Source organism: Moschus berezovskii, chromosome 5 (assembly GCF_049115385.1).
Source record: "Moschus berezovskii isolate FMDL1 chromosome 5, NW_MosBer_1.0, whole genome shotgun sequence".
NCBI lineage: Eukaryota > Metazoa > Chordata > Mammalia > Artiodactyla > Moschidae > Moschus > Moschus berezovskii.
Window position 1 is genome coordinate 107,571,518 of NC_142464.1, and position 24,453 is coordinate 107,595,970.

Sequence of the window (24,453 nt, forward strand, 5' to 3'; positions counted from 1 at the left end):
TGATATTCTGAGCCAGTCAGTGTTTGCTCTTTTGGTAAACCATCTAGTCAGGCAACAAATTGGCTTACTGATTTATTGACTGTACCATGCGGCGTGTGGAACTTCCCTGACCAGGGACCAAACCCAGACCCCCCTGAAATGGAAGCACAGAATCTTAACCACTGGACCACCAGGGAAGTCCAAAGATTATTTAATAAGAGGTGGCTTATTGAGGATCCTCCACTGAAGAAAAATATTTTTAAGAAAAGTGGTTCTGCTTCCTCTAGCTCTTACCTCTCCAGCATCTCAACAGTCTTTCTTCTAGGCTGGCCAATATCAGGACCATAGAGTTTTGCATTTTTATAAGCATATTTTCCTAGAAGTTTATGCAACTCAATAAAATCTTCTCCTAACTGCCTTCCATCGATGAAAATACCAGCCTTCCTCTGGAAACCGTTAGGTTCTGAAAGAGCAATTCTCAAAATAAATACTCACCTAGAATTTTTTTTATATTTAGAAGCAAACATAAAATTTTTCACATTACAAAAGCTTAGAATCTAAAGTCAAGAAAGGTAAAGTATCTACTTACAAAGAAGATATGACAAGAAAACAAAAATTTAAGTTATATAACTGAAGTATGAGGGGGTAATAAAACAGTTCGAAATTAATGATGGGTATATTAAACCAATGGATATTCAGGAAATAGTCTGTATCCAGTATTTAATAGCCTAATTTACTTTTAAAAAGATTGTGCAAGGAGAAGGCATTTAAAAACCCATTTCTACAATGTAATTAAAAGTCTTATTGAGCTTATATTGTTTATCTGTGAAATGCCATACGCCTGTGTCATCTTCACTAATTAGAATTTTTTGAAGCTCCGTATTGCCTCTATAATGTCAAAAGTTATCTTAATAGCAGATAAAAATTAAGATAAATTCTTTTTAAAAAAGCTTTATTGAGAATTATAAGGGCAAATTATATAAGAAGTGAATCTGGAAGTAACAAAACCGAAGAGATGGGAAGGCACGGAAAATGTCTAATCTACTTCCTGAATTACTCTTCTCCTTTACCCTGGAAACCAGACCTTCTATTTGCAAAATGGAGCCCAAGGAAGAGGGACACATGATGACATCACTGTTTTATCTTGCCCTGAAGAGCAGAAGGACTTGGGGATGGGTAGGGTAGAAACGTTCCTGGAGACAGAGGAGCCTGGTGGGCTACACTCCATGGGGTCGCTACTAGTCAGACACAACTGAGTGACTTCACTTTCACTTTTCACTTTCACACATTGGAGAAGGAAATGGCAACCCACTCCGGTGTTCTTGCCTGGAGAATCCCAGGGACAGGGGAGCCTGGTGGACTCACACAGAGTCGGACACGACTGAAGTGACTTAGCAGCAGCAGCAGCAGGGTAGAAACGCTGGGAGGGAGGGATGCAGAGAGACAGGTACGGATGACTCATGGTTCACATCATAGCTGCAGGAAACCTGGTCAGCAGCATTTAGCTAAGATTTGGTTGCCTCTGTCCTTCCATTTCGCTTCAGTGCTTCACCTTATCAGTTATCCTTAGCCACCGAGCCCCAAAATCTGTGGCTAGACTTTATCATAACACATGCCACTATAGATATGTATTACTTCTTTGCTTGCTTTCTGGTAGGTCTGGCTTCTTACCTCCAGAACAGAAGTCTCAAGAGAGCAATGACCTCGTTCTAGAGCCAGACTGCCTAGGTTCAAATCCTAACTCCTCTAAGATTTCTCTAACTCATAGTTGCCTAGCATTATAAGTAAAGAATCTGCCTACAACGTAGGAGACAGGAGACATGGGTTCAATCCCCGGGTTGGGAAGATCCCCTTGAGGCGGAAATGGCAACCCACTCCAGTATTCTTGCCTAGAGAATCCCATGGACAGAGGAGCCTGGTGGGCTACAATCTATGGGGTCACAAAGAGTTGGATATGATTGAGCAACTAAGCACAGATGTATGCACACAGCTATACATTTAGCTAACATTTTTTGTGCCTCTTTGGTCATCTGTGAAATGAAGGTCAAAACTGTATTCACCATCTCACTTTCCATTTTATGTTCAGTTCCATTACCTGATGTATAGACAAAGCACTGTAAATGCCTCAATGAATGTGGCTAATTAGCACTTTGAAAGTGAAGTGTTAGTCGCTCAGTTGTGTCTGACTGTTTGCAACCCCATGGATTGTACCCGCCAAGCTCCTCTGTCCATGGAATTCTCCAGGCAAGTATATTAGAGTGAGTTACCATTTCCTTCTCCAGAGGATCTTCCCCACCCAGATATTGAACCTGGGCCTCCTGAATTGCAGGCAGAATTCTTTACCATCTTAGGCACCAGAGAAGACCTACTTTAATTAGAATTTATAAGTTCCTTGCAAAAAAAGAATGAAGAAGGAGACACTCAAGAGCTTGACCCAGAGGGAACTCTGTCCTGGAACTTCTAGCTTGAACCTATTATGAATGTCAGGATGGGGTTGCCAAGATTAAATGACAAGCAAACAGAGGAAGGCATGGAAAGGTAGAAGCAAACTGCTTGAGTCCAACCTGCCAAGCGACCTGCCAAGTGACCCCAACGATCTCAAAGGAATCAGGGAGCTGCACGTGCGTGCTAAGTCTCTTCAATTTTGTCCGACTCTTTGTGACCCCATGGACTGTAGCCTGCCAGGCTGCTGTCCATGGGATTCTCCAGGCAAGAATACTGGAGTGGGTTGTCATTTCCTCCTCCAGCGGATATTCCCGACCCAGGGCTTGAACCTCATCTCTTACAGTCTCCTGCACTGGCAGGTAAGGGAGCTGTGGAAGCGCTCAAATGTAAACTGGGATGAGCAATAATATCTGGGCTACATCAGGAGTTTTCTGCCACAATTCCAAACTTACACCATTGAGCACTTATACAGATATTCCAAGACAAAAGGCATATTTACTATTATTAGAAAGGTCATAAATAAGAATAAATAATGCTAAAGGGGAATCTCCTTATTATTGAAATGTTTCTGGAGGTGGGAGGCACTTACCATTGCCTAGTTCCCAAGAAATGTTATAATTCTTGGAAGAGCAGTAGTCCAGGAGTAACTGAGCGTTGGAACTGTCCCAGTGCATATCTGCAGTTCGTAGTAATGCATTTAGACCAAAGATCAAGTTCAGTCCTGAGCAACTGGCAAAAGTGTACAACATATCCACGGAGTGTTCTAAAAGAAAAATGTTGCCATTTCATGGTTAGGTCAGCACTTGAATGTCAAAGTGATGAAGGCTTCCAGATTTGCTCCTCATAATGAATTACTATTTCTGTAGTTAAATGGAAGGAATTCTAGTCCTAATGAGTGCTTATAATTATGAATAGGAGTCCAAAAAAATTGGACTAAAAAAAAGCCAATATGACTTTGTTTGCTTTAGCTGCTGAATCAAGTCCATGGAAGGTACCAGAGGCTTTGGTCTGACACACGGGTTTTGCTCAAGTGACCTCAGGTGAACTGGGGAAACTCAGGGCTCAGCATGCACAGGCCAGACTTTTCATTAGTCAACACAAACCCCACTCTTCATAACCTAAAAATCTCCACTCACAAACTCAGTCACAAAATAACTTGGTAATTTTGATTAGCTTTATAAAATGTTGTTTGAAAAAATCATGTATATAATTATTAATCCAAAATATTAACAAATGGAATTTTACATTTAAAAAACTGGCTTAGGGCTCTAGGGACGTGGTTTCAAACTCAGTGCCAAGGTAGTGTTTTGTTGTTGTTCAGTCACTAAGTCGTGTCTGACTCTGTGACCCCATGCAGTGCAGCGTGCCAGGCTCCTCTGTCCTCCACTCTCCCCTGGAGTTTGAACAGATTCATGTCCATTGAGTCCGTGATGCTCTCTAACCACCTCAGCCTCTGTTGTCCCCATTTCCTTTGGCCTTAAGGCACCCTGAGGAGTGAATTCACTGGGACAGTTTAGAAGATAAATATACAGGACATTTGACATCAGTTAAATTTGAACTTCAGATAAATAATGAATAGTTTTTGGTATATGTCAAATACAACATTTGAGAAAAACCTGCAGTAAGAAATGATTGTTTATTTGAAATTAAAATTTAACCAGGCAACTCGACTTACAAGGGTACTGTAGGATCTTTTAAATTTGCAAGGGAACACATCAACATCTGTTGGACATGATGAAAACTATTACTATTAGGTTGTTCGGACCTAACAGTTTAATTGAAAACTCTTAGGCATTTCTTTCGGGCTAGATGTGCTGTGAAAAAAAAATTACAGAGTCACTAAGGGATTATTAAAGCTTTGGAACTTTTGAACTCAGTTTTTTAACCATTAGCTAGCCTATAACCTCTTTCTGAGAGTGGCAACAGTGTATTTATTTTATTTACTTATTTATCTTTATTTTTGGCTGTGCTGGGTCGTTGCTGCTGCGCGGGCTGTTCTCCCGCTGAGGACAGTGGTGGCTCCCCTCCAGCTGTGGTACACTGGCTTCTCACTGCGGAACCTTCTCTTGTGGAGCTCGGGCTGTAGAGCTGACTCAGCAGTTGGTGCATGTGGACTTAATTGCTCCGTGGCATGTGGAATTTTCCCAGACCAGGGATTGAATTCCGTGTCTCCCACCTTCGCAGGCAGATTCTTTATCATTAATCCACCAGGGAAGCCTGGCAACAATTTTTGAGTGTCATCTTTAAATCAGTTAGTATCTGTAAAAATCTGGTGATCTTAATGTATATTTAGAGTTATCTATTAAACAGAAATTCACTCCTTTAGCTCATTTTCCTTTTTTTAAATTTCTATCTTTTCTGGCCATGTCCTGTGGGTTCCCTGACTAGGGATTGAACCTATACTCCTATATTGGGAGCTTGGACTCTTAACCATTTGACTACCAGGGAAGTCCCTCCCCTACTTTTAAAAAAATCTGTATCTGGCAAATCTACCCCCTTTCTCCTTAAAAGCGGTTTTGTCTTGATTTTATTTCTGAGTCTTCAGCCTGAACTACTTGGGTTACCATAGCAGTGAAACCATAGATTTAATACTGCCCATAATAGCTGAGGAGCAGTAATGACACTAGCAAGCTATTTTTGGTGTTTTTGATATTTGCTGTGTCACCCACTTCCACAAAACTACTGCCTATCATCAAGGACTTACAGACATCAGGGGCTGAAAAGTTCTCTGAATCGTGTAGCTTCTTCCTGGGCTCTTAGGGCTGCAGTGGAGGACCGCGTGGGCCTTTATGGTCTTTATGGAGTCCTCCCCAAGTGTGGCAACATCTATGAGCTTCTTAGATATTTATTCCTGCAGTGAGTTGGTGCCCATCCTCGTTTTTCTATGCGGAAACTGACACCCAAAGAAATAAAGAGCTTTGCCCAATATCACAGAGCTATTTGGTGGCAGTGCCACATTACTAGAGCCTGTTATAAAGGGCCTCTGACTGTCATGGTCACAGCTGTATTTTACACATGACAACCTCATGCGGCGAGTTGACTCACTGGAAAAGACTCTGATGCTGGGAGGGATTGGGGGCAGGAGGAGAAGGGGACGACAGAGAATGAGATGGTTGGATGGCATCACTGACTCGATGGACGTGAGTTTGAGTGAACTTTGGGAGTTGGTGATGGACAGGGAGGCCTGGCGTGCTGTGATTCATGGGGTCGCGGAGAGTCGGACACGACTGAACTGACTGAACTGAACTGATAGCAAATCAAGTTGAGAACGTGTCCTCAATCAAGAATCACATATCTGAGTTTGGGCCTTACCCTCCCACTTACAGACTGAATCATCAGCGATGACCCTTCAACCTGCATGAGCCTCAGGTACTGATCTACACACCTGGAACTAGTACCATCATCCATCTACCTCACAGAACCAAGCTGAAACAGCACATGGGAAAACCCTTTGTAAACCATAGAAAAACTCTTATAGATGTAAAGCACTGTTATTGCCTAGAACCACAGCAAAGCTTACAGCATTTTCAAGAAACCTAGAATGTTTACATTTTTGAGTATTTACTCAGTTCATACCTTACTCTTCCTCTGTCTCCTCATTTTTCCAAATATACTTTAAGTAGCTTCAAATTCTATAGCAGACTGATGCTAAAGCTGAAACTGCAATACTTTGGCCACCTCATGCGACGAGCTGACTCATTGGAAAAGACTCTGATGCTGGGAAAGGTTGGGGGTGGGAGGAGAAGGGGACGACCGAGAATGAGATGGCTGGATGGCATCACCGACTCTCTGGACATGAGTTTGAGTGAACTCCAGGAGTTGGTGATAGATAGGGAGGCCTGGCGTGCTGTGATTCATGGGATCGCGGAGAGTCGGACATGACTGAGCGACTGAACTGAACTGAACATCTCCTAGGATGAGGGCTGTATCTTACAGAGTTCAAATCCACTCTTGACGAATAAAACTGCAGGACTTCTCTGGTGGTCCATTGGTTAAGAATCTGCCTGCCAATGCAGGAGACACAGGTTTGATCCCTGGTCAGGCAAGATCCCACACGCCGAGGTGCAACCAAGCCCATGTACCGTAACTATTGAGTCTGTGCTCTAGAGCCTGTGAGCCTAGACTAGCGAGCCCCTGCACCACAAGTGCTGGAGCCCTCGTACCGAGAGACTGTGCTCCCCACAAGAGAAACCTCTGCAATGAAAGGCCCTCGCACTGCAACTAGAGAAAGCTCTAGTAGAGTGACAAAGACACACAGCAGCCAAAAATCATTAAATAAAAAAAAACACCAAGTGGCAGGATGGGGGTGGGAGGGTTGTGGGGGATGGGGTGAATTAGGAGATTGAAATTGACATATAGACACTATTGATACTTTGTATAACATAGATAACTAATGAGAAAATACTGTATAGCTCAGGGAACTGGACTCAGGGCTCTACGGTACAGTTACCTACATGGGAAGGAAATCCAAAAAAGAAGGCATATATGTATATGCATAGCTGATTCACTGTGCTGTACAGCAGAAACTAATACATGGCAAAGCAACTACACTTCAATAAAAATTAATTTTAAAAATAAAATAAAACTCACCCAACCTACTCCCTCCTCAAAATAAGAATAAGAAAACTCATAGTTAATTATCCAATTCCCAGTCATTATCCAGTCTCTTATCTCTCACTGTCTGAGAGGGTAGAAAACTCCCCGGAACCAAGATAATCTAAATGAACCATTAAACATAGGCACTGACTATTGTACCATTTCCATTTATGTAAGTGTGTCCAGCATCCAGTCTGGGAGTGGAACAATGAGGAAGGAAGATGGAGAAGAAAGAAAACAATTAGCTCATTAAATATGACTATGTTAATAAAGGAATCCTCCTTTCTGGAGTCACACCCACAATTACACCTGTAACACTGCTTCCTTTTCCTGCCCAGACAGGTTTACAATGTGAATTTATATTCTCATGACAAACGTTGTTGTCATCTCCTACTTAAGTGAAACACAGCATCTGATGTGTCCTGTAGTTAGAAAACTTACCTAGAGCTTCTAGGACACCTGTTCCAAAGGGATAGGCCATTAACCAAGCAAAGAACACAACAGACTTTTGCTGCCTCTTCCATCATATGATTCACTCTCAGTTACTCAGAAATTACCAGCCTTGGCCATGGATGCAGAACCAAGTGTGGCAACATCTATGAGCTTCTTAGATACTTATTCCTGCAATGAGTTGGTGCCCAGACCAAACGCAGTAAATTTTCTATCTATGTGTTTCTAAGACATGCAGATTAAAACAGAAAATTTCAACTCCGAAGTCAAAATATTTCCAAACACAATTAACTATCTGTAGTATTTGTCATACACTGTAGCATTGCCAACAGGGTGGCTGGGATTATACTGACCCAGAAACACAGTTACTGAAAGAAGGACTTTCCCCTGGTGTAGAAACTAGGAAGGCCCAAGTTCCAGAGGCAGGGAAAAGATGTTGAAAACCTATCATTTTGGTTCTAAAAAGATCGTGCGAGGCAGCAAACATTTTTAAAGAAAAATTTAAGGTAAATTGGAATACGTTTAAGATGACCAAGAAAAAATGTGTGACTCTATATGCCTAATACCATGGCATCTTCTCATGCTGCTGCTGCTGCTGCTAAGTCACTCCAGTCGTGTCCGACTCTGTGCGACCCCATAGATGGCAGCCCACCAGGCTCCCCCATCCCTGGGATTCTCCAGGCAAGAACACTGGAGTGGGTTGCCGTTTCCTTCTCCAATGTGTGAAAGTGAAAAGTGAAAGTGAAGTCACTTAGTCGTGTCCGACCCTTAGCGACCCCATGGACTGCAGCCTACTAGGCTCCTCCATCCATGGGATTTTCCAGACAAGAGTACTGGAGTGGCTTGCCATTGCCTTCTCCGGGCATCTTCTCCTAGCAGACCTATATCAGATGATTTATTACAAATGAGACCTTACTGCTGTGGGCCTCTTGGACTTCTGTCATTCCTTTAATGGGATCTGAGAAGGCCCTGTTATGCCAAATTTTGTTCAACCGTGGATCATATTATTTTTTTAATCTTTTTTTTAATTTAATATATTTTATCTTTTGGCCACACCATGTGGCATGTGGGATCTTACTTTCCCAACTAGGGATCAAACCAATACTAGCTCCATCGGAAATACAGAATCTTAACTTCAGGACTGCCAGGGAAGTCCCATAGATCATATCAGTAAAGGATTAGAGTATTTCCCCCACAGTCCTCTGCTTCAAAAGGCAAAAAATAATTTAGAGGACTACATTTTCTATTAGCATATAACCTATTTTCTGATTTCTTCTATGTTACTTTCCTCCTGTACCTTATACATGAAAAATATTTTTAAAAATTCATTGGATACACAGGAATTCAGATAGTTTATAGTAAAATATTACAAAGAAATAACTTAGTGTCAAATATACTCTTAGAAATGTTGAGTAGCCCAGTTTAACTTCAGTTCGGTTCAGTTCAGTCGCTCAGTCATTTCCAACTCTTTGTGACCCCATGAACCGCAGCACGCCCGGCCTCCCTGTCCATCACCAACTCCCGGAGTCCACACAAACGCATGTCCATCGAGTCAGTGATGCAATCCAACCATCTCATCCTCTGTTGTCCCCTTCTTCTCAGGCCCTCAATCTTTCCCAGCATCAGGGTCTTTTCCAATGAGTCAGCTCTTCGCATGAGGTGGCCAAAGTATTGGAGTTTCAGCTTTAGCATCAGTCCTTCCAATGAACACCCAGGACTGATTTCCTTTAGAATGAACTGGTTGGATTTCCTTGCAGTCCAAGGGTCTCTCAAGAGTCTTCTCCAGCACCACAGTTCAAATGCAGCAATTCTTTGGCGATCAGCTTTCTTCACAGTCCAACTCTCACATTCATACAAGACCACTGGAAAAACCATAGCCTTGACTAGATGGACCTTTGTTGGCAAAGTAATGTCTCTGCTTTTTAATATACTATCAAGGTTGGTCATAACTTTCCTACCAAGGAGTAAGCGTCTTTTAATTTCATGGCTGCAATCAGCATCTGCAGTGATTTTGGAGCCCAGAAAAGTAAAGTCAGCCACTGTTTCCACTGTTTCCCCATCCATTTGCCATGAAGTGATGGGACCAGATGCCATGATCTTAGTTTTCTGAATGTTGAGCTTTAAGCCAACTTTTTCACTCTCCTCTCTCACTTTCATCAAGAGGCTCTTTAGTTCCTCTTCACTTTCTGCCATAAGGGTGGTGTCATCTGCATATCTGAGGTTATTGATATTTCTCCCGGCAATCTTGATTCCAGTGTGTGCTTCATTCAGCCCAGCGTTTCTCATGATGTACTCTGCATATAAGTTAAATAAGCAGGGGGACAATATACAGCCTTGACGTACTCCTTTTCCTATTTGGAACCAGTCTGTTGTTCCATGTCCAGTCCTAACTGTTGCTTCCTGACCTGCATACAGGTTTCTCAAGAGGCAGGTCAGGTGGTCTGGTATGCCCATCTCTTTCAGAATTTTCCACAGTTTATTGTGATCCACACAGTCAAAGGCTTTGGCATAGTCAATAAAGCATAAATAGACGTTTTTCTGGAACTCTCTCGCTTTCTTGATGATCCAGCAGATGTTGGCAATTTGATCTCTGGTGCCTCTGCCTTTTCTAAAACCAGCTTGAACATCTGAAAGTTCACAGTTCATGTATTGGTGAAGCCTGGTTTGTAGAATTATAAGCATTACTTAACTAGCGTGTGAGATGAGTGCAATTGTGCGGTACTTCGAGCATTCTTTGGCGTAGACTTTCTTTGGGACTGGACTGAAAACTGACCTTTGCTAGTCCTGTGGTCACTGCTGAGTTTTCCAAATTTGCTGGCATATTGAGTGCAGCACCTTCACAGCATTATCTTTCAGGATTTGAAATAGCTCAACTGGAATTCCATCATCTCCACTAGCTTTGTTCGTAGTGATGCTTCCTAAGGCCCACTTGACTTCACATTCCAGGATGTCTGGCTCTAGGTGAGTGATCAACACCATTGTGATTATCTGGGTTGTGAAGATCCTTTTTGTACAGTTCTTCTGTGTATTCTTGCCACCTCTTCTTAATATCTTCTGCTTCTGTTAGGTCCATACCATTTCTGTCCTTTATTGAGCCCATCTTTGCATGAAATGTTCCCTTGGTATCTCTAATTTTCTTGAAGAGATCTCTAGTCTTTCCCATTCTGTTGTTTTCCTCTATTTCTTTGCATTGATCACTGAGGAAGGCTTTCTTATCTTTCCTTGCTATTCTTTGGAACTCTGCATTCAAATGGGTATATCTTTCCTTTTCTCCTTTGCTTTTCGCTTCTCTTCTTTTCACAGCTATTTGTAAGGCCTCCTCAGACAGCCATTTTGCTTTTTTGCATTTCTTTTTCTTGGGGGTGGTCTTGATTCCTGTCTCCTGTACAATGTCATGAAACTCCATCCATAGTTCATCAGGCACTGTCTATCAGATCTAGTCCCTTAAATCTATTTCTCACTTCCACTGTATAGTCATAACGGATTTGATTTAGGCCATACCTGAATGGTCTAGTGGTTTTCTGCACTTTCCTCAATTTAAGTCTGAATTTGGCATAAAGGAGTTCATGATCTGAGCCACAGTCAGCTACTGGTCTTGTTTTTGCTAACCGTATAGAGCTTCTCCATCTTTGGCTGCAAAGAATATAATCAATCTGATTTCGGTGTCGACCATCTGGTGATGTCCATGTGTAGAGTCTTCTCAAGATCATTTATTTTTCAGAAGTCAAAAGAAGGTAGTTGTAGAGTATCTACACAGGACATTTTCTTAACTGAGATCTGGGGCATCATTCCTTCAGTTCAGTTCAGTTCAGTTCAGTCGCTCAGTCATGTCTGACTGTTTGTGACCCCATGAATCACAGCACGCCAGGCCTCCCTGTCCATCACCAACTCCCGGAGTTCACTCGAACTCATGTCCATCGAGTCAGTGATGCCATCCAGCCATCTCATTCTCTGTCGTCCCCATCTCCTCCCACCCTCAACCTAGATAGCATATTAAAAAGCAGAGACATTACTTTGCCAACCAAGGTCCGTCTAGTCAAGGCTATGGTTTTTCCCGTGGTCATGTATGGATGTGAGAGTTGGACTGTGAAGAAAGCTGATCGCCGAAGAATTGATGCTTTTGAACTGTGGTGCTGGAGAAGACTCTTGAGAGTCCCTTGGACTGCAAGGAGATCCAACCAGTCCATTCTAAAGGAGATCAATCCTGGGTGTTCATTGGAAGGACTGATGCTAAAGCTGAAACTCCAATACTTTGGCCACCTCATGCGATGAGTTGACTCACTGGGGCATCATTCCTTAGTTGGGCATAAAGCATCAACTTTCAGATAAAAATATATTTTACAGTTAGATAAGAATTGCTTGTTTGTTTTGGAGACCTGTTTAACAACATCAGGTGGCGAAGTGGTAAAGAATCTGCCTGCCAGTGTAGGAGATTCCAGAGACATGTGTTTGATTCCTGGGTTGGGAAGATGCCCTGGTTTAGGAATGACAACCTGCTCCAGTATTCTTACCTGGAGAATTCCACGGATGGAGGAGCCTGGCAGGCTACAGTCCATGCGGTTGCAAAGAGTCAGACACGACTGAGCACATAGCACACCCACACACACACGTGACAACATCATCCTATTTAAACACTGGACAACTGTTTCCACGAATGGAAATAAACTCCTGGTTAGCTTAGCTAGTTCTGTGTTTTCAAAGCCATGCAGGAAAGAAAATAAGAAAGCTGCCCTGCCAGTGATACACAGTTCATCAGAGGGGCTGCTTCTGAGAGGGGAAACAGAAAGGACAATGAGGTGTGAATGATTTCACATTTTACTCTTCACACTTTTGTATTTTACTTTTTCTCAAGGAACGTATTCATGTCTTCCTTGACTTCCTAATTCAGTTAAGGTCATTAGCTTGTGAATGGATGATTCTTTTTTTAAATTATTGCTTTACAATATTGTGTTAGTTTCCGCTGTACAGCAAAGTGAATCAGCTATACGTATCCATATACTCCCTCTTTCTTGAATTTCCTTCCCATTTAGGTCACTACAGAGCACTGCGTAGAGTTCCCTGAGCTATACAGTAGGTTCTCATTAGTTATCTATTTAGAAAAACAGTATGCATGTATGCATGTGTGCTAAATTGCTTCAGTTGTGACCAACTCTTTGCGACCCTATGGTCTACTGCCCACCAGGATCCTCTGTCCAAAGGATTCTCCAGGCAAGAACCCTGGAGTGGGTTGCCATGCTCTCCTCCAGGGGATCTTCCCGACCCAGGGATCGAACCTGAGTCTCTTATGTCTTGCATTGGCAGAAATGTTCTTTACCACTAGCACCACCTGGGAAGCCTAGAAAAATGGTATAGATGATCTCATTTGCAAAGCTGAAATCGAGGTACAGATGTAGAGAACAAATATATGGAGAGCAAGAGGGGAAAGCTGGGGGGGGGGTGGGATGAACTGAGAGATTGGGATTGATATATATACAAACTATCAATACTACGGATAAAATAGAATGAATGACTCCCTGGCTAGTAGGCAAAGTCAGGTGAAGAAAACAGAAACTTGGGGTTCAAGATTGTTCACTAACTCTTGTTAACATTTGAGGATTATGCAGCTTTCCATGACTGCTATACGGGCTTCTTAAATTTTAGTCCAAATTCAAGCCATCCAAACATTTCGGGGGCTGAGACACCACCAGGGTACCTTTCATTTCTTACTTGAGTAGGTACTGTTTTTGAACTTTTTCCGATACTGTTCTCTGAGCACCACTTGCTCCTGGAAGGGCCATTCCAACCTCAGCTTCTTCTCCACATCAGAAGGGATGGATCCGGATTTGCAAATATCTGCAAATGGAATGAATAATTCAGAGAATCTACTTTTACAATGATAAAGTTGAAATCCCATATGCTTATTTACCTAGCTATATATGTGAACTAAAGCAGGATAAGCTGAGTTTCTGGTTTTGCGGTCTAAGATCAGAGAAAGATGTATTCTGTTATATATGTCAAATTTGCTGCTTGACCAATCACCACACACAAAAAAAAAAACAGCCAAAGGGCATGTTTCCTAAGAAACACCGCACACATACTGGACACAGATACCCTGCACATAACTTCAAGTTATTTATCAATTCAGGAGGCTCCTCCGAAACTTGAAATTACTAGAAAACCCCCTTGGAAGACAAAACATTGTTTAGTTCTCTTAAAGTTCACTTTCAAAATACATAGCAATTTGCTTTGCATGGACTATATCTGCTTTATGGCAATCTCCTCTTGCCAAAATGGTAGGACAGGGAATGCTGACTTATATTCCTTCATATCTGGTATCATCAAAGCTCCCGAGACCACAGCGTGTGTACTTGGACAAATTCACCCCATCCTGTCCGGCAGGACAGTACTTGTCATACTTCTTTATCACAAGCTCGGGCTGCCAGGACTGGCTGGCCCCCTGTGACTTCCTTTCTCAGAAGCTTCACATACTGGCTTCCTGACAGCGGGTGCCTCATCCATCCTGTGTTCATAAAGAGGATGTTTCAGAAAGTGTTGGTCGCTCAGTCAGGTCTGACACTGTGACCCCATGGACTGTAGTCCACCAGGCTCCTCGGTCCAAGGAATTCTCCAGGGAAAAATACTGGAGTGGGTTGTTGTTCAGTCACTAAGTCGTGTCCAACTCTTAGAGACCCCATGGACTGCAGCATGCCAGACTTCCCTATCCTTCACCATCTCCCGGAGCTTGCTCAAACTCATGTCCATTGAGTCAGTGATGCCATCCAACCATTTCACCCTCTGTTGTCCCCTTCTCCTCCTCCCTTTAATCTATATCCCTACCATAGTTTGGCCTCAGGCTGAACTACAGGGAAGGAACACAGCCCCACCCATTGGCAGAAAATTGGATTCAAGATTTATTGAGCATGGCCCGGCCCATCAGAACAAGACCCAGTTTTCCCCACAGTCAGTCCTTCCCATCAAGAAACTTCCACAAGACTTTTATCCTCATCCATCAGAGGGCAGACAGAATGAAAACTACTGGAGTGGGTAGCCATTCCCTTTTCGCGGGGATCTTCCTGACTCAGGGATTAAACCTGGGTCTCCTGCATTGCAGGCAGATTCTTTACAGTCTGAGCCACCAGGGAAGTCCCTCATAAAGGATGTTTCAGAAGCACATGGATAATCCCAGTGATCCTCTCTCCCCCACCAGGATGAAGAAAACTGATGAATGAAGGGCAGTCTCCTATGTAAACTTCTGAGAACTTCAAAACGCATATGACTGACTGGGGAGAAAAGGCCAGGTCTAAACATATTCCAATGTGTTATTCCAGGAAAACCCTCCTGCTTTTGTTGATTTTTTCTAATTACTATTCTATCAACTTTGGCCCAGTTATTGATTAACTGTTCTAAACACTTCCTAACTACAAAAAAATGCAATATATAAAACAGCAAACTACTGTTCATTAATATATGCTGCTGCTAAGTCACTTCAGTCGTGTCCGACTCTGTGCGACCCCATAGACGGCAGCCCACCAGGCTCCCCCGTCCCTGGGATTCTCCAGGCAAGAACACTGGAGTGGGTTGCCATTTCCTTCTCCAATGTGTGAAAGTGAAAAGTGAAAGTGAAGTCGCTCAGTCATGTCTGCCTCCTAGCGACCCCATGGACTGCAGCCTGCCAGGCTCCTCCGCCCATGGGATTTTCTAGGCAAGAGTACTGGAGTGGCTTGCCATTGCCTTCTCTGGTTCATTAATATAGACATAACACATTATTGTAATTCAGATGTATATGGTATTTTCAATAATTGTTAAGATACTAATTTAACTTCCATTTGATGTCTGTATAGCACTTATGAAAGACACAGGGCAAATCCTCATGGTGCCTTAGCTTGTTTCTCAGATGAAGCCCACAGACTCCTAATATTTAGAATCACAAGGAGGAGCTTGTTCAACTTGTAATCTAAGGTTGGCGCCCAGGAAATATTCAAATATTCAGACTCCCCCTGGGTGACTGTGTATAGTCAATAAAGTCTGAGAACCACTGCCCAACAAATCAAGCCTTAAAATACATTCTTAGAGGCAGAGCATATCTCCACATCCCCTTATTACACCTTTCATCCACATTTTCCAGAATAAATGAGTTTCAATCAGTGCTGTCTCTTCAGCAGGGAATACTCTCTGTTTTGGTGCATTTCTTCCCACAGGTTCTTCTAGGCAGCTCTGCCCTTTAGCTATAATCTTTTTTCTGTATACAGCACAATTAACTCTCTTAAGGGCTTCCCTGGTGGCTCAGATGGTAAAGAATTCTCCCACAACGCTGGAGACCTGGGTTTGATCCCTGGGTGGGGAAGATCTCCTGGAGGGCTACAGTCAACAGGGTAGCAAAGAGTCAAACAAGACTGAGCGAGTAACACTAACTCTCAAAGCCGTGTCCAGCACCTTCCCCATGCCCCAGGTCTCACATTCCTGAGAACATCAAGGGGAGGAAGCCTGCCCACTGTTTCCCCCTTTTGTGTAGGCACCCCCACAGTTCCACCGGGAACCCTTCATCTCTTATCAGTTGGTGATGTGACAAACAGCTCTTCTCAGAATGCTCGTGACCGACTCAAGCGAATTCAAATAAATGGGTAATCTTTAAAAATTTTCACCCTGGTTGACTTGAGATAGCCAGTAACTTCTCTCTTCAAAGGCTGGTTCCTTCTCGGGGTCAAAAATGAGAAAGTCTGCCTTGTTGCCACCAAATCTTAGGTATGCAGGAGACAAACCTCTGGCCAAGGTACGAAGCTTTGAAGAACTGTTATGAAGACAAGCAAGAAATTAAAATTATTTTTTTTTCCGAGACAATGACGTCTACACATTGACTCCCTTCTCTCTTGGTAGACCCATTTTCTGACATCTAGCTGTAAGGGTGCTGGAGAGAGGTCATATCACAAATGGGGCATCATCTCACTTGGAATCTTCCAAATTGCAAGGCTGTTCTTACAGGCATCTGAAGGCAACTGGGAGTGCTGACTCAGCCAAGAGCTTATATTTTGACCTGACTAGCAGGATAGTGTTTAGTGCGTTCAGAGAATTCATAATCTTTGGTGACTGATGGAGGAAAAGAGGTAAGAGAGTGGAAACTACAGGAAAGATGACTCTGTGTTTCTTTGAAAAATATATTGTCTTCAAAAATTTATGTTCCCAGAGAAGTTCATAAATGACTTACGAATCCTTCTCCTCTCCCTCACCAACCTCCACCTCCACCCCAAGGAAAACCATCCTTTTCAATTTAAGTCAAATGACTTAGAATGGTGTAAGATTCTAATTCCTATCCATCAAGAACACTTCCAATTCAAGCAATTCTAAATGCATACGTCATCAAGCCAAAAATGCTCCTGTTAGGTGCTCAGAATGGTACAGAATGTTATAGAACCGAATTCAAATGATTTATAATCCATTCTCTCAGAAAGATGAAGATGTCATGAATACTTAGTGAACAAAACTAAGAAAACAGAAGATGCAGGTAAGAGGAACAAGCTGCCATGTATTTCTGAAGCCTCATATATGGGATCCTGGCCACCATGCTCTCTGGAAAGCTCTTAAAACACTGACTGATGCTGTGTGTTCTCATAATGGCCCAGTTAATTAGTTTACATGTGGGTTTGTTTCAGATTGGAAAATCAGGCCACAGAACTATCTAATTGCCAATATTTCTTGACATCCTGTTCCCCCTTCCTACAGTTTAGTTTCATTTGGGTTCGTAGCAAAGAGGAAATGACTTTCTTCCGAATCCTTACTTGGTCCGAGCTAAATTTCCATTTGTTTTCAAGAGGTTCTGAGGATTTCCTGGCAGATGTCACTGTTCCCCAAGTTCTCTGGTGCTGTCGGGGATTTCAATCAATTCCACATTGATAACATCCCTGAATGAATCTCACTGTGTGCTTCATCTTCTTGTGCCAGGACCCACCGTAGGTTCAGGGACCCTCAAAAACACTTCAAGTTCTTGTAAGATGCTCAAGGTGTGGCTTGAGCCTAGAGACAGGGGGAAGGGAGGTGCTGGGAGAGGACAGACTGGAGAGGCAGGCAGGACCATCTCATGGATGGCTGGTGAGCTGCCATGTCCTGGAAGGAGTTCCACTTTATAAGATGGTGGCCATAGGAGGATTTAAAGCAATGGAGTGACTGCACCAGACTTTTGTTTTGGAAAAGAATACCAGGCTGCCATGTAAATCACTGAGTAGAGGGACCAAGACTGTGGTCATGTTAATAGTGAAAGAAAGTGATGGGCTGAGGCCAGGTAACAACAGTGGGGATGGAGAGAGGTGGACAAATTCAAGACGCAAGTGGAGATAGAAATACTAGTGTGCACGCATGCTCAGTCATGTCTGACTCTGTGACCCCACAGGCTGGAGTCTGCCAGGCTCCTCTGTCCACGGAATTTTCCCAGCAAGAATACTGGAGTGGGTTGCCATTTCCTCCTCCAGGGGATCTTCCCCACCCAGGAATTGAAACTGCACCTCATGCATTGGCAGGCAGATTCTTTACCACTGAGCTACCTGGGAAACCCAGAAATACTAGCTTGAGTATGTAATGGAATGTTGGAGAAGAATCCAAGATTACTCCTGGCAAGCATCTTGGAAGATGGTAATATCATTTGATGAGATGAAAAATAAGTAGGCGTTAGACTGGAGACAGGGATGAAGGCAGGCATGGGGCTCCATGTGGGAAGATGCCAGTGGTGCACCAATAACCATTTCCATCAGGCCCCTGGCCACGTGTGTCTGGAGCTCAGAAGATACACAAAGGGGAAGTGTACAGTGGTGAGTTCTCAGTCTAGAAGTCAGTCAGTGCTTAGTGTCAACCACCAGTGTGGTTCCCCTTTTGTTGCTGTTCAGTCACTCAGTCATGTCTGACTCTGCAACACACCAGGCTTCCTTGTCCCTCACTATCTCCTGGAGTTTGCTCAAACTCATGTCCATTGAGATGCCATCCAACTATCTCATCCTCTGTTTTCCCCTTCTCCTCCTGCCATCAATCTTTCCCAGAATAGGGGTCTTTTCTAATGAGTCCGCTCTTCTCATCAGGTGGCCAAAGTCTTAAGCAATTGAGACAGGAGAGCAACTGAAATGGTGCTCTCTGGGAAATAAAGGGAACATGAGTGCAGGCAGGAGCTGCAGGAGCTCAAGGCAGGTGTCTGTGTACCGCCTGCTTCTGAACTCGGATCACCAGAGCCTGGCTCCCGGAAGGGGTGGCTGCACCCCCTCAGGTCACTCTCGACCACATTACTCTGACTTTGTTTTCTTCCGAGCATCCACCAGTCCCTGAAATTAGCTCGCTATTGCATTTCTATGCAGGTCAGGAAGCAACAGTTAGAACTGGACATGGAACAACAGATTGGTTCCAAATAGGAAAAGGAGTACGTCAAGGTTGTATATTGTCCCTCTGCTTATTTAACTTATATGCAGAGTACATCATGAGGAACGCTAGGCTGGAGGAAGCACAAGGTGGAATCAAGATTGCTGGGAGAAATATCAATAACCTCAGTTATGCAGATGACACCACCCTTATGGCAGAAAGTGAAGAGGAACTAAAAAGCCTCTTGAGGAAAGTGAAAGAGGAGAGTGAAAAGGTTGGCTTGAAGCTCAATATTCAGAAAACAAAGATCATGGCATCTGGTCCCATCACTTCATGGGAAATAGATGGAGAAACAGTGGAAACAGTGTCAGACTTTATTTTTTGGGGCTCCAAAATCACTGCGGATGCTGATTGCAGCCAGGAAATTAAAAGACGCTTACTCCTTGGAAGGAAAGTTATGACCAACCTAGATAGCATATTAAAAAGCAGAGACATTGCTTTGCCAACTAAGGTCTGTTTAGTCAAGGCTATGGTTTTTCCCGTGGTCATGTATGGATGTGAGAGTTGGACTGCGAAGAAGGCTGATCGCCGAAGAATGGATGCTTTTGAACTGTGGTGCTGGAGAAGACTCTTGAGAGTCCCTTGGACTGCAAGGAGATCCAACCAGTCCATTCTAAAGGAGATCAGTCCTGGGTGTTCATTGGAAGGACTGATGCTAAAGCTGAAACTCCAATACTTTGGCCACCTCATGTGACGAGTTGACTCACTGGAAAAGACTGATGCTGGGAGGGATTGGGGGCAGGAGGAGAAGGGGAGGACAGAGAATGAGATGGCTGGATGGCATCACCGACTCAATGGACATGAGTTTGAGTGAACTCCGGGAGTTGGTGATGGACAGGGAGGCCTGGCGTGCTGTGATTCATGGGGTCGCAAAGAGTCAGACATGACTGAGCGACTGAACTGAACTGAACTGATTGTGTTTCCTTGGTTTACTATCTATCCCCACTCCCACCTTGAGCTAAAGTCTGTGAAAGAAGGGACTCTGTCTGGATCATCAGAATCTCCTCAGCACCCAGATGAGAACCTAGACAAGTACCTGGCACACAGCTGGTGCTTAATAAAGTTCATATTCTTGCCTGGGGAATCCCATGGACAGAGGAGCCTGGTGGGCTACAGTCCATAGGGTCTCAATGAGTCGGACACAACTGAAGTGACTCAGCAAGCACACCCAAGTTCATGAACAATTGAGTCCAGCTTGACAATAGGGCATGAGGGGTCAGACATAGACCGTTTCCTGAACAAAATTAAAGCCCAATTCTATGCCTTCTGCCAAGTAAATGAAATCACATGTTTCAGAGTATTGTATCAAGGACCTTTTTGTCTGTCTCCTTTGCAATGGAATCTTTTCTTGTTTGGAGAAACAATATTGATGTTCTCTGACAAAAGCCAGATTTAAAACACCTGCAAGCTTGTCCTAAAAACAAAACCAAACAAAGGTACAGTATTTCTATCAGACATGGAAAAAAGAAAGGAGGAAAATAATTCACCACCACCACCCAATGACATGGAAATAACCAAGAACACACGAAAGCTGTGGCAGGTATTGCGTTTCTGAAACAGTTCGTTAGTGGAAAGAAACGTCTGCAGATATTTTTATTTTACTGTATGTGTAAAAATAAGTTGCTTATCTCTGACACAAAAGCGGAGGTATGTGGGAGCCACCCTGCACTGGCTGGTACCAGCTTGTGAGAGCCAACTTTTATGTTTTGAGAACCAGTGTTTAACCGTTGGCAGTTTGAAATCAGCCGTGGCGGGGGTGTTTAAACTACAGAAATCAGAAAAAAACCATAAATCAGTCTCCTCTCCTCTCAGAGATCCAGTTTTGAAACACTGCTTGACACACTACTGCCTGAACAGCAAGTGATGGGAGTGAGGTGAAACCACTCAGGAGATGATATGAAGTAAAAGAAGGCCTCGGGGTTTCCCTGGTGGCCCAGCGGCTAAGACTCCATGCTCCCAATGCAGGGCGCCCGGGTTCGACCCTGAAGAGTTTGCATGCAGCAACTAAAGATCCTGCATGCTGCAACTAAGACCCAGCAAAGCCAAATAAATAAATAAATATAATAAAAAGCCAGAAGCCTGGGGAACAGCCCCACTGAGACAAGCCGGAGAAAGAGGTGGTGAGGAGCCTTAGAGCAGTGGGGGAAACCGCCAGACATGGCAGGGACACCGATCTGAGGGGATGAGAAAATATTTCAGTTGTCACTCTTGCCAAATGCTTCTGGGAGACTGAATTGGTTTGCTAGGGCTGTAGTCCCAAAGCACCGCAAACTGGGTGGCTTGAACAATGAAAATGTGTTGTCTTATAGCTCTGGAGGCTAGAAGTTTGAAATCAAGATGTTGGCAAGGGCACGCTCCTCCTGCAGGTGCTGGGGGAGAATCTAATGCAGGCCTTTCTCCCAGCTTCTGGAAGCTTCTCAGAGCAGTACAGCTCCAAGTACACACAGTGTACTCCGTGTGTGCATGTCTGTCTCCAAATTCCCCCTTTTTATAAGGTCATCAGTCATATTGAATGGGGACCCGCGCCATTCCCATATGACCAATTCTTAACTAATTATGTCTGTGTGTGTGCATGCTCAATTGCTTCGTTTGTGTCTGACTCTTAGCGACCCTACTAGCCTCCTCTGTCCACGGAAATACTGGAGTGGGTTGCCATTTCCTTCTCCTGGGGATCTCCCCAACCCAGGGATCAAACCTGCATCTCCTGCATTGGCAGGCAGATTCTTTACTTCTGAGCCACCAGGGAAGCCCCATGGTTAAAAGAGTATGCTTTATATGACTTTTACTACCAAAAAAAAAAAAAACTTGAAAAAGTAAGGTCACTGATGATGTTTGAGAGATTGGATTTTTGACTCGATGATGGGGTCATCCTGCAGGTAGAACACGGAAAGCACTAGCAGTAGAAAGGCTGCAAACAGAAGAAAGAGAGCAGTGACTGCAGAGGTGCTTGAGAAGGGAAAGACTTGATTTTCTATGCTAAGAAGGATCCAATAATAAGGGAGAGGTAAAAGACACAGGAGAGAGAAGAGATGAGTGCTAGAGCAAAGTCCTCCCCTCCTTGGGGAGGCAGGAGTGGACTGAAGCAACAGTAGAGCTAGAAGAACTGGCTTGAGAAGAGAGAAAGGAAGAAAGCTAGACACACCCATGCTATACCTGTTCCTGTCTGAAAGTGAAAGTCGCTCAGTCGTGTCCGATTCTTTGTGACCCCCATGGACTATGCAGTCCATGGAATTCTCCAGGCCAGAATACTGGAGTGGGTAGCCTTTCTCTTCTCCAGGGGATCTTCCCAACCCAGGGATCGAACCCAGGTCACCTGAATTGCAGGTGGATTCTCTACCAGCTGAACCACAAGGGAAGTCCAAGAATACTGGAGTGGGTAGCCTATCCCTTCTCCAGCAGATCTTCCCGACCCAGGAATCAAACCGGGGGTCTCCTGAATTGCAGGTGGATTCTTTACCAACTGAGCTATGGGAAGCCCAAGTTCCTGTCTAGTGATTTCATTTTCTCTGGGAATGAGAAATGTGGTCATAGGTTAAGAGTGATGAGTTGGAGGTGGGATCAGAGATTCGAAGGAAGTGGAGAATGAGACAGGCAGGGAAACAGAGCATGAAGGAGTAGCATTAAAGACCAAGTTAGTCTGGGGGCTTCCCTGGTTGGTTCAGTGGTAAAGAATCCACCTGCCAATGCAGGAGACACATGTTTGATTCCTAATTGGGAAAGATTTCACATGCCACAGAACAACTAAGCCACAACTATTAAGCCTGTGCTCTAGAGCCTGGGAGCTACAACTACTGAAGCCCATGCGCCCTAGAGCCTGTTCTCTGCACCAAGAGAAACCACCACAATGAAAAGCCTTCACACCACAACTAGAGAAAAATCAGTGCAGCAAGGAAGACCCAGCACAGCCATAAATAAATAAATTAAATTATAAAAAAACCTCAGCCACTTACTTAAAATTGTTTTTAAAAAAGAGCAATTAAATCTGGAGGCCAGGAATTTCCAATGCAGCATCAATCCATGTGGCTGGGAGATTCCCCTTTGCCCCTAAGAGTGTAATAGCCCAGCTACACAGGGTGTCCATTGAGACAGGAAGCAGAGGCAAATACCTGAAAGTGGTTTATTAATACACATTCATGATTAGATAATATTCATGATTAGATAATATTTTTCATTTCCAGACTTTATGACCACCTTTTAGATTTCCAAGAGGGAAAATATAGCTAGACTAAGCTAGGTTTGGGTTTTAGCAAGAAGAAAAATGAGACAGGAGTTTGGGGGTGTTATCATAAGAATGACTCATGGAATAAACCAAGAGGCTTAAATCAGATATGGAAGGAATATAAAAAGAAAGAGGCTATTCAAAGGTACTTAAAAAATAGTTGTACTGGGATCCACAGACGCAAAAAAACCTAACAGAGTGAGGAGTATAGTCCAAGAATAGAAGTTTTAAGAGATCAGATGTTGAAATGTTCTTAGCGATGGAAAGAGTCAAGCCACGGACATGGCATCAGGTGGCTGAAATGAAGCGGTGTGTCCTAGGAAACTGGCTCCCAACTCCCAGAAAACTGCCCTGTTTTTTTTTTTTTTTTTGCATTTAACAATTGCCATGATGTAAATATTCCCTTGGAAGGACTTATGCTAAAGCTGAAACTCCAATACTTTGGCCACCTCATGCGACGACTTGACTCACTGGAAAAGACTCTGATGCTGGGAGGGATTAGGGGTGGGAGGAGACGGGGACGACAGAGAATGAGATGGCTGGATGGCATCACCGACTCGATGGACATGAGTTTGGGTGAACTCCGGGAGTTGGTGATGGACAGGGAGGCCTGGCATGCTGTGGTTCATGGGGTCGCAGAGAGTTGGACACGACTAAGCGACTGAACTGAACTGAATTGAACTGAAATATTCCCTTCAGGGCTGATTTCAAGATAATGGTACTGATGTCACCAGATGTGGAGTTGGGAAGAAATGAACACATTTCACAAGCCAGTGGAAGCTGGTTCCAGTAAAACACTGAGTGAAGATTATTAGAAAATGCTGATGTGAAGAAACTGAAAGATAGTATTCAAGTGGACTTGAAGTCACCAAGGAAGGTGGTGCGGCGTGGGAGTGCAGAGGAAACTGAGATCAGTGCTGATCATCAGTAAGGAGGAGTAAGTAAGAAGGGAGTAGACACAGTGGCAAGGAGCAGACGAGGAGAGCCAGACATGGAGACAGTGAACCTCACACGGATCCGGACAGTCCTCTCCAACAGGTAGCAATTGTCCAAACTGAATGTTTTAGACATTTTGCGTAGATTATTTCACTTCATCCCCAAACAACCCAAAGAGGTAGGTGTCTTTATTACCCTCATTTTACAAACAAGGAACCTGAACAAAACGAGGCTAGGTCATCTGCCCAAGGTAACAGCCACTGGGGATTTGAACCACAGCAACTGGAATTCAAACCAGTGGGCAATGATCTAGAAGCTGCCCTGGGTAATGGGAAGGGGCTGCAGTGTTGGACAAGGCACAGCTTCTACTCTGGAGGGCTTCTCAGAGGAGAACTGGCATCTATTTCTCCACTTGGGTCTTCAGAGAAGGGCTCAGTTTGACCTAAGACAAAGAAGAG

The 24,453-nt window shown here is 43.7% G+C and overlaps 1 protein-coding gene across 2 annotated transcripts in view; it reads right to left on the reverse strand.

Moving 5' to 3' along the window:
- The window catches only part of HPSE (heparanase), a 60,835-nt gene that overhangs the window by 20,894 nt on the left and 15,488 nt on the right, over positions 1 to 24,453 (reverse strand). For both annotated transcript variants that reach the window (XM_088836440.1, XM_088836439.1), the window contains exons 2-5: positions 16,092 to 16,237; positions 13,177 to 13,302; positions 3,014 to 3,187; positions 274 to 442 (exon numbers count right to left, since the gene is read on the reverse strand). In XM_088836440.1, the coding sequence (XP_088692566.1) occupies positions 274 to 442; positions 3,014 to 3,187; positions 13,177 to 13,302; positions 16,092 to 16,237 (615 nt within the window). The remainder of the gene's footprint in view (positions 1 to 273; positions 443 to 3,013; positions 3,188 to 13,176; positions 13,303 to 16,091; positions 16,238 to 24,453) is intronic.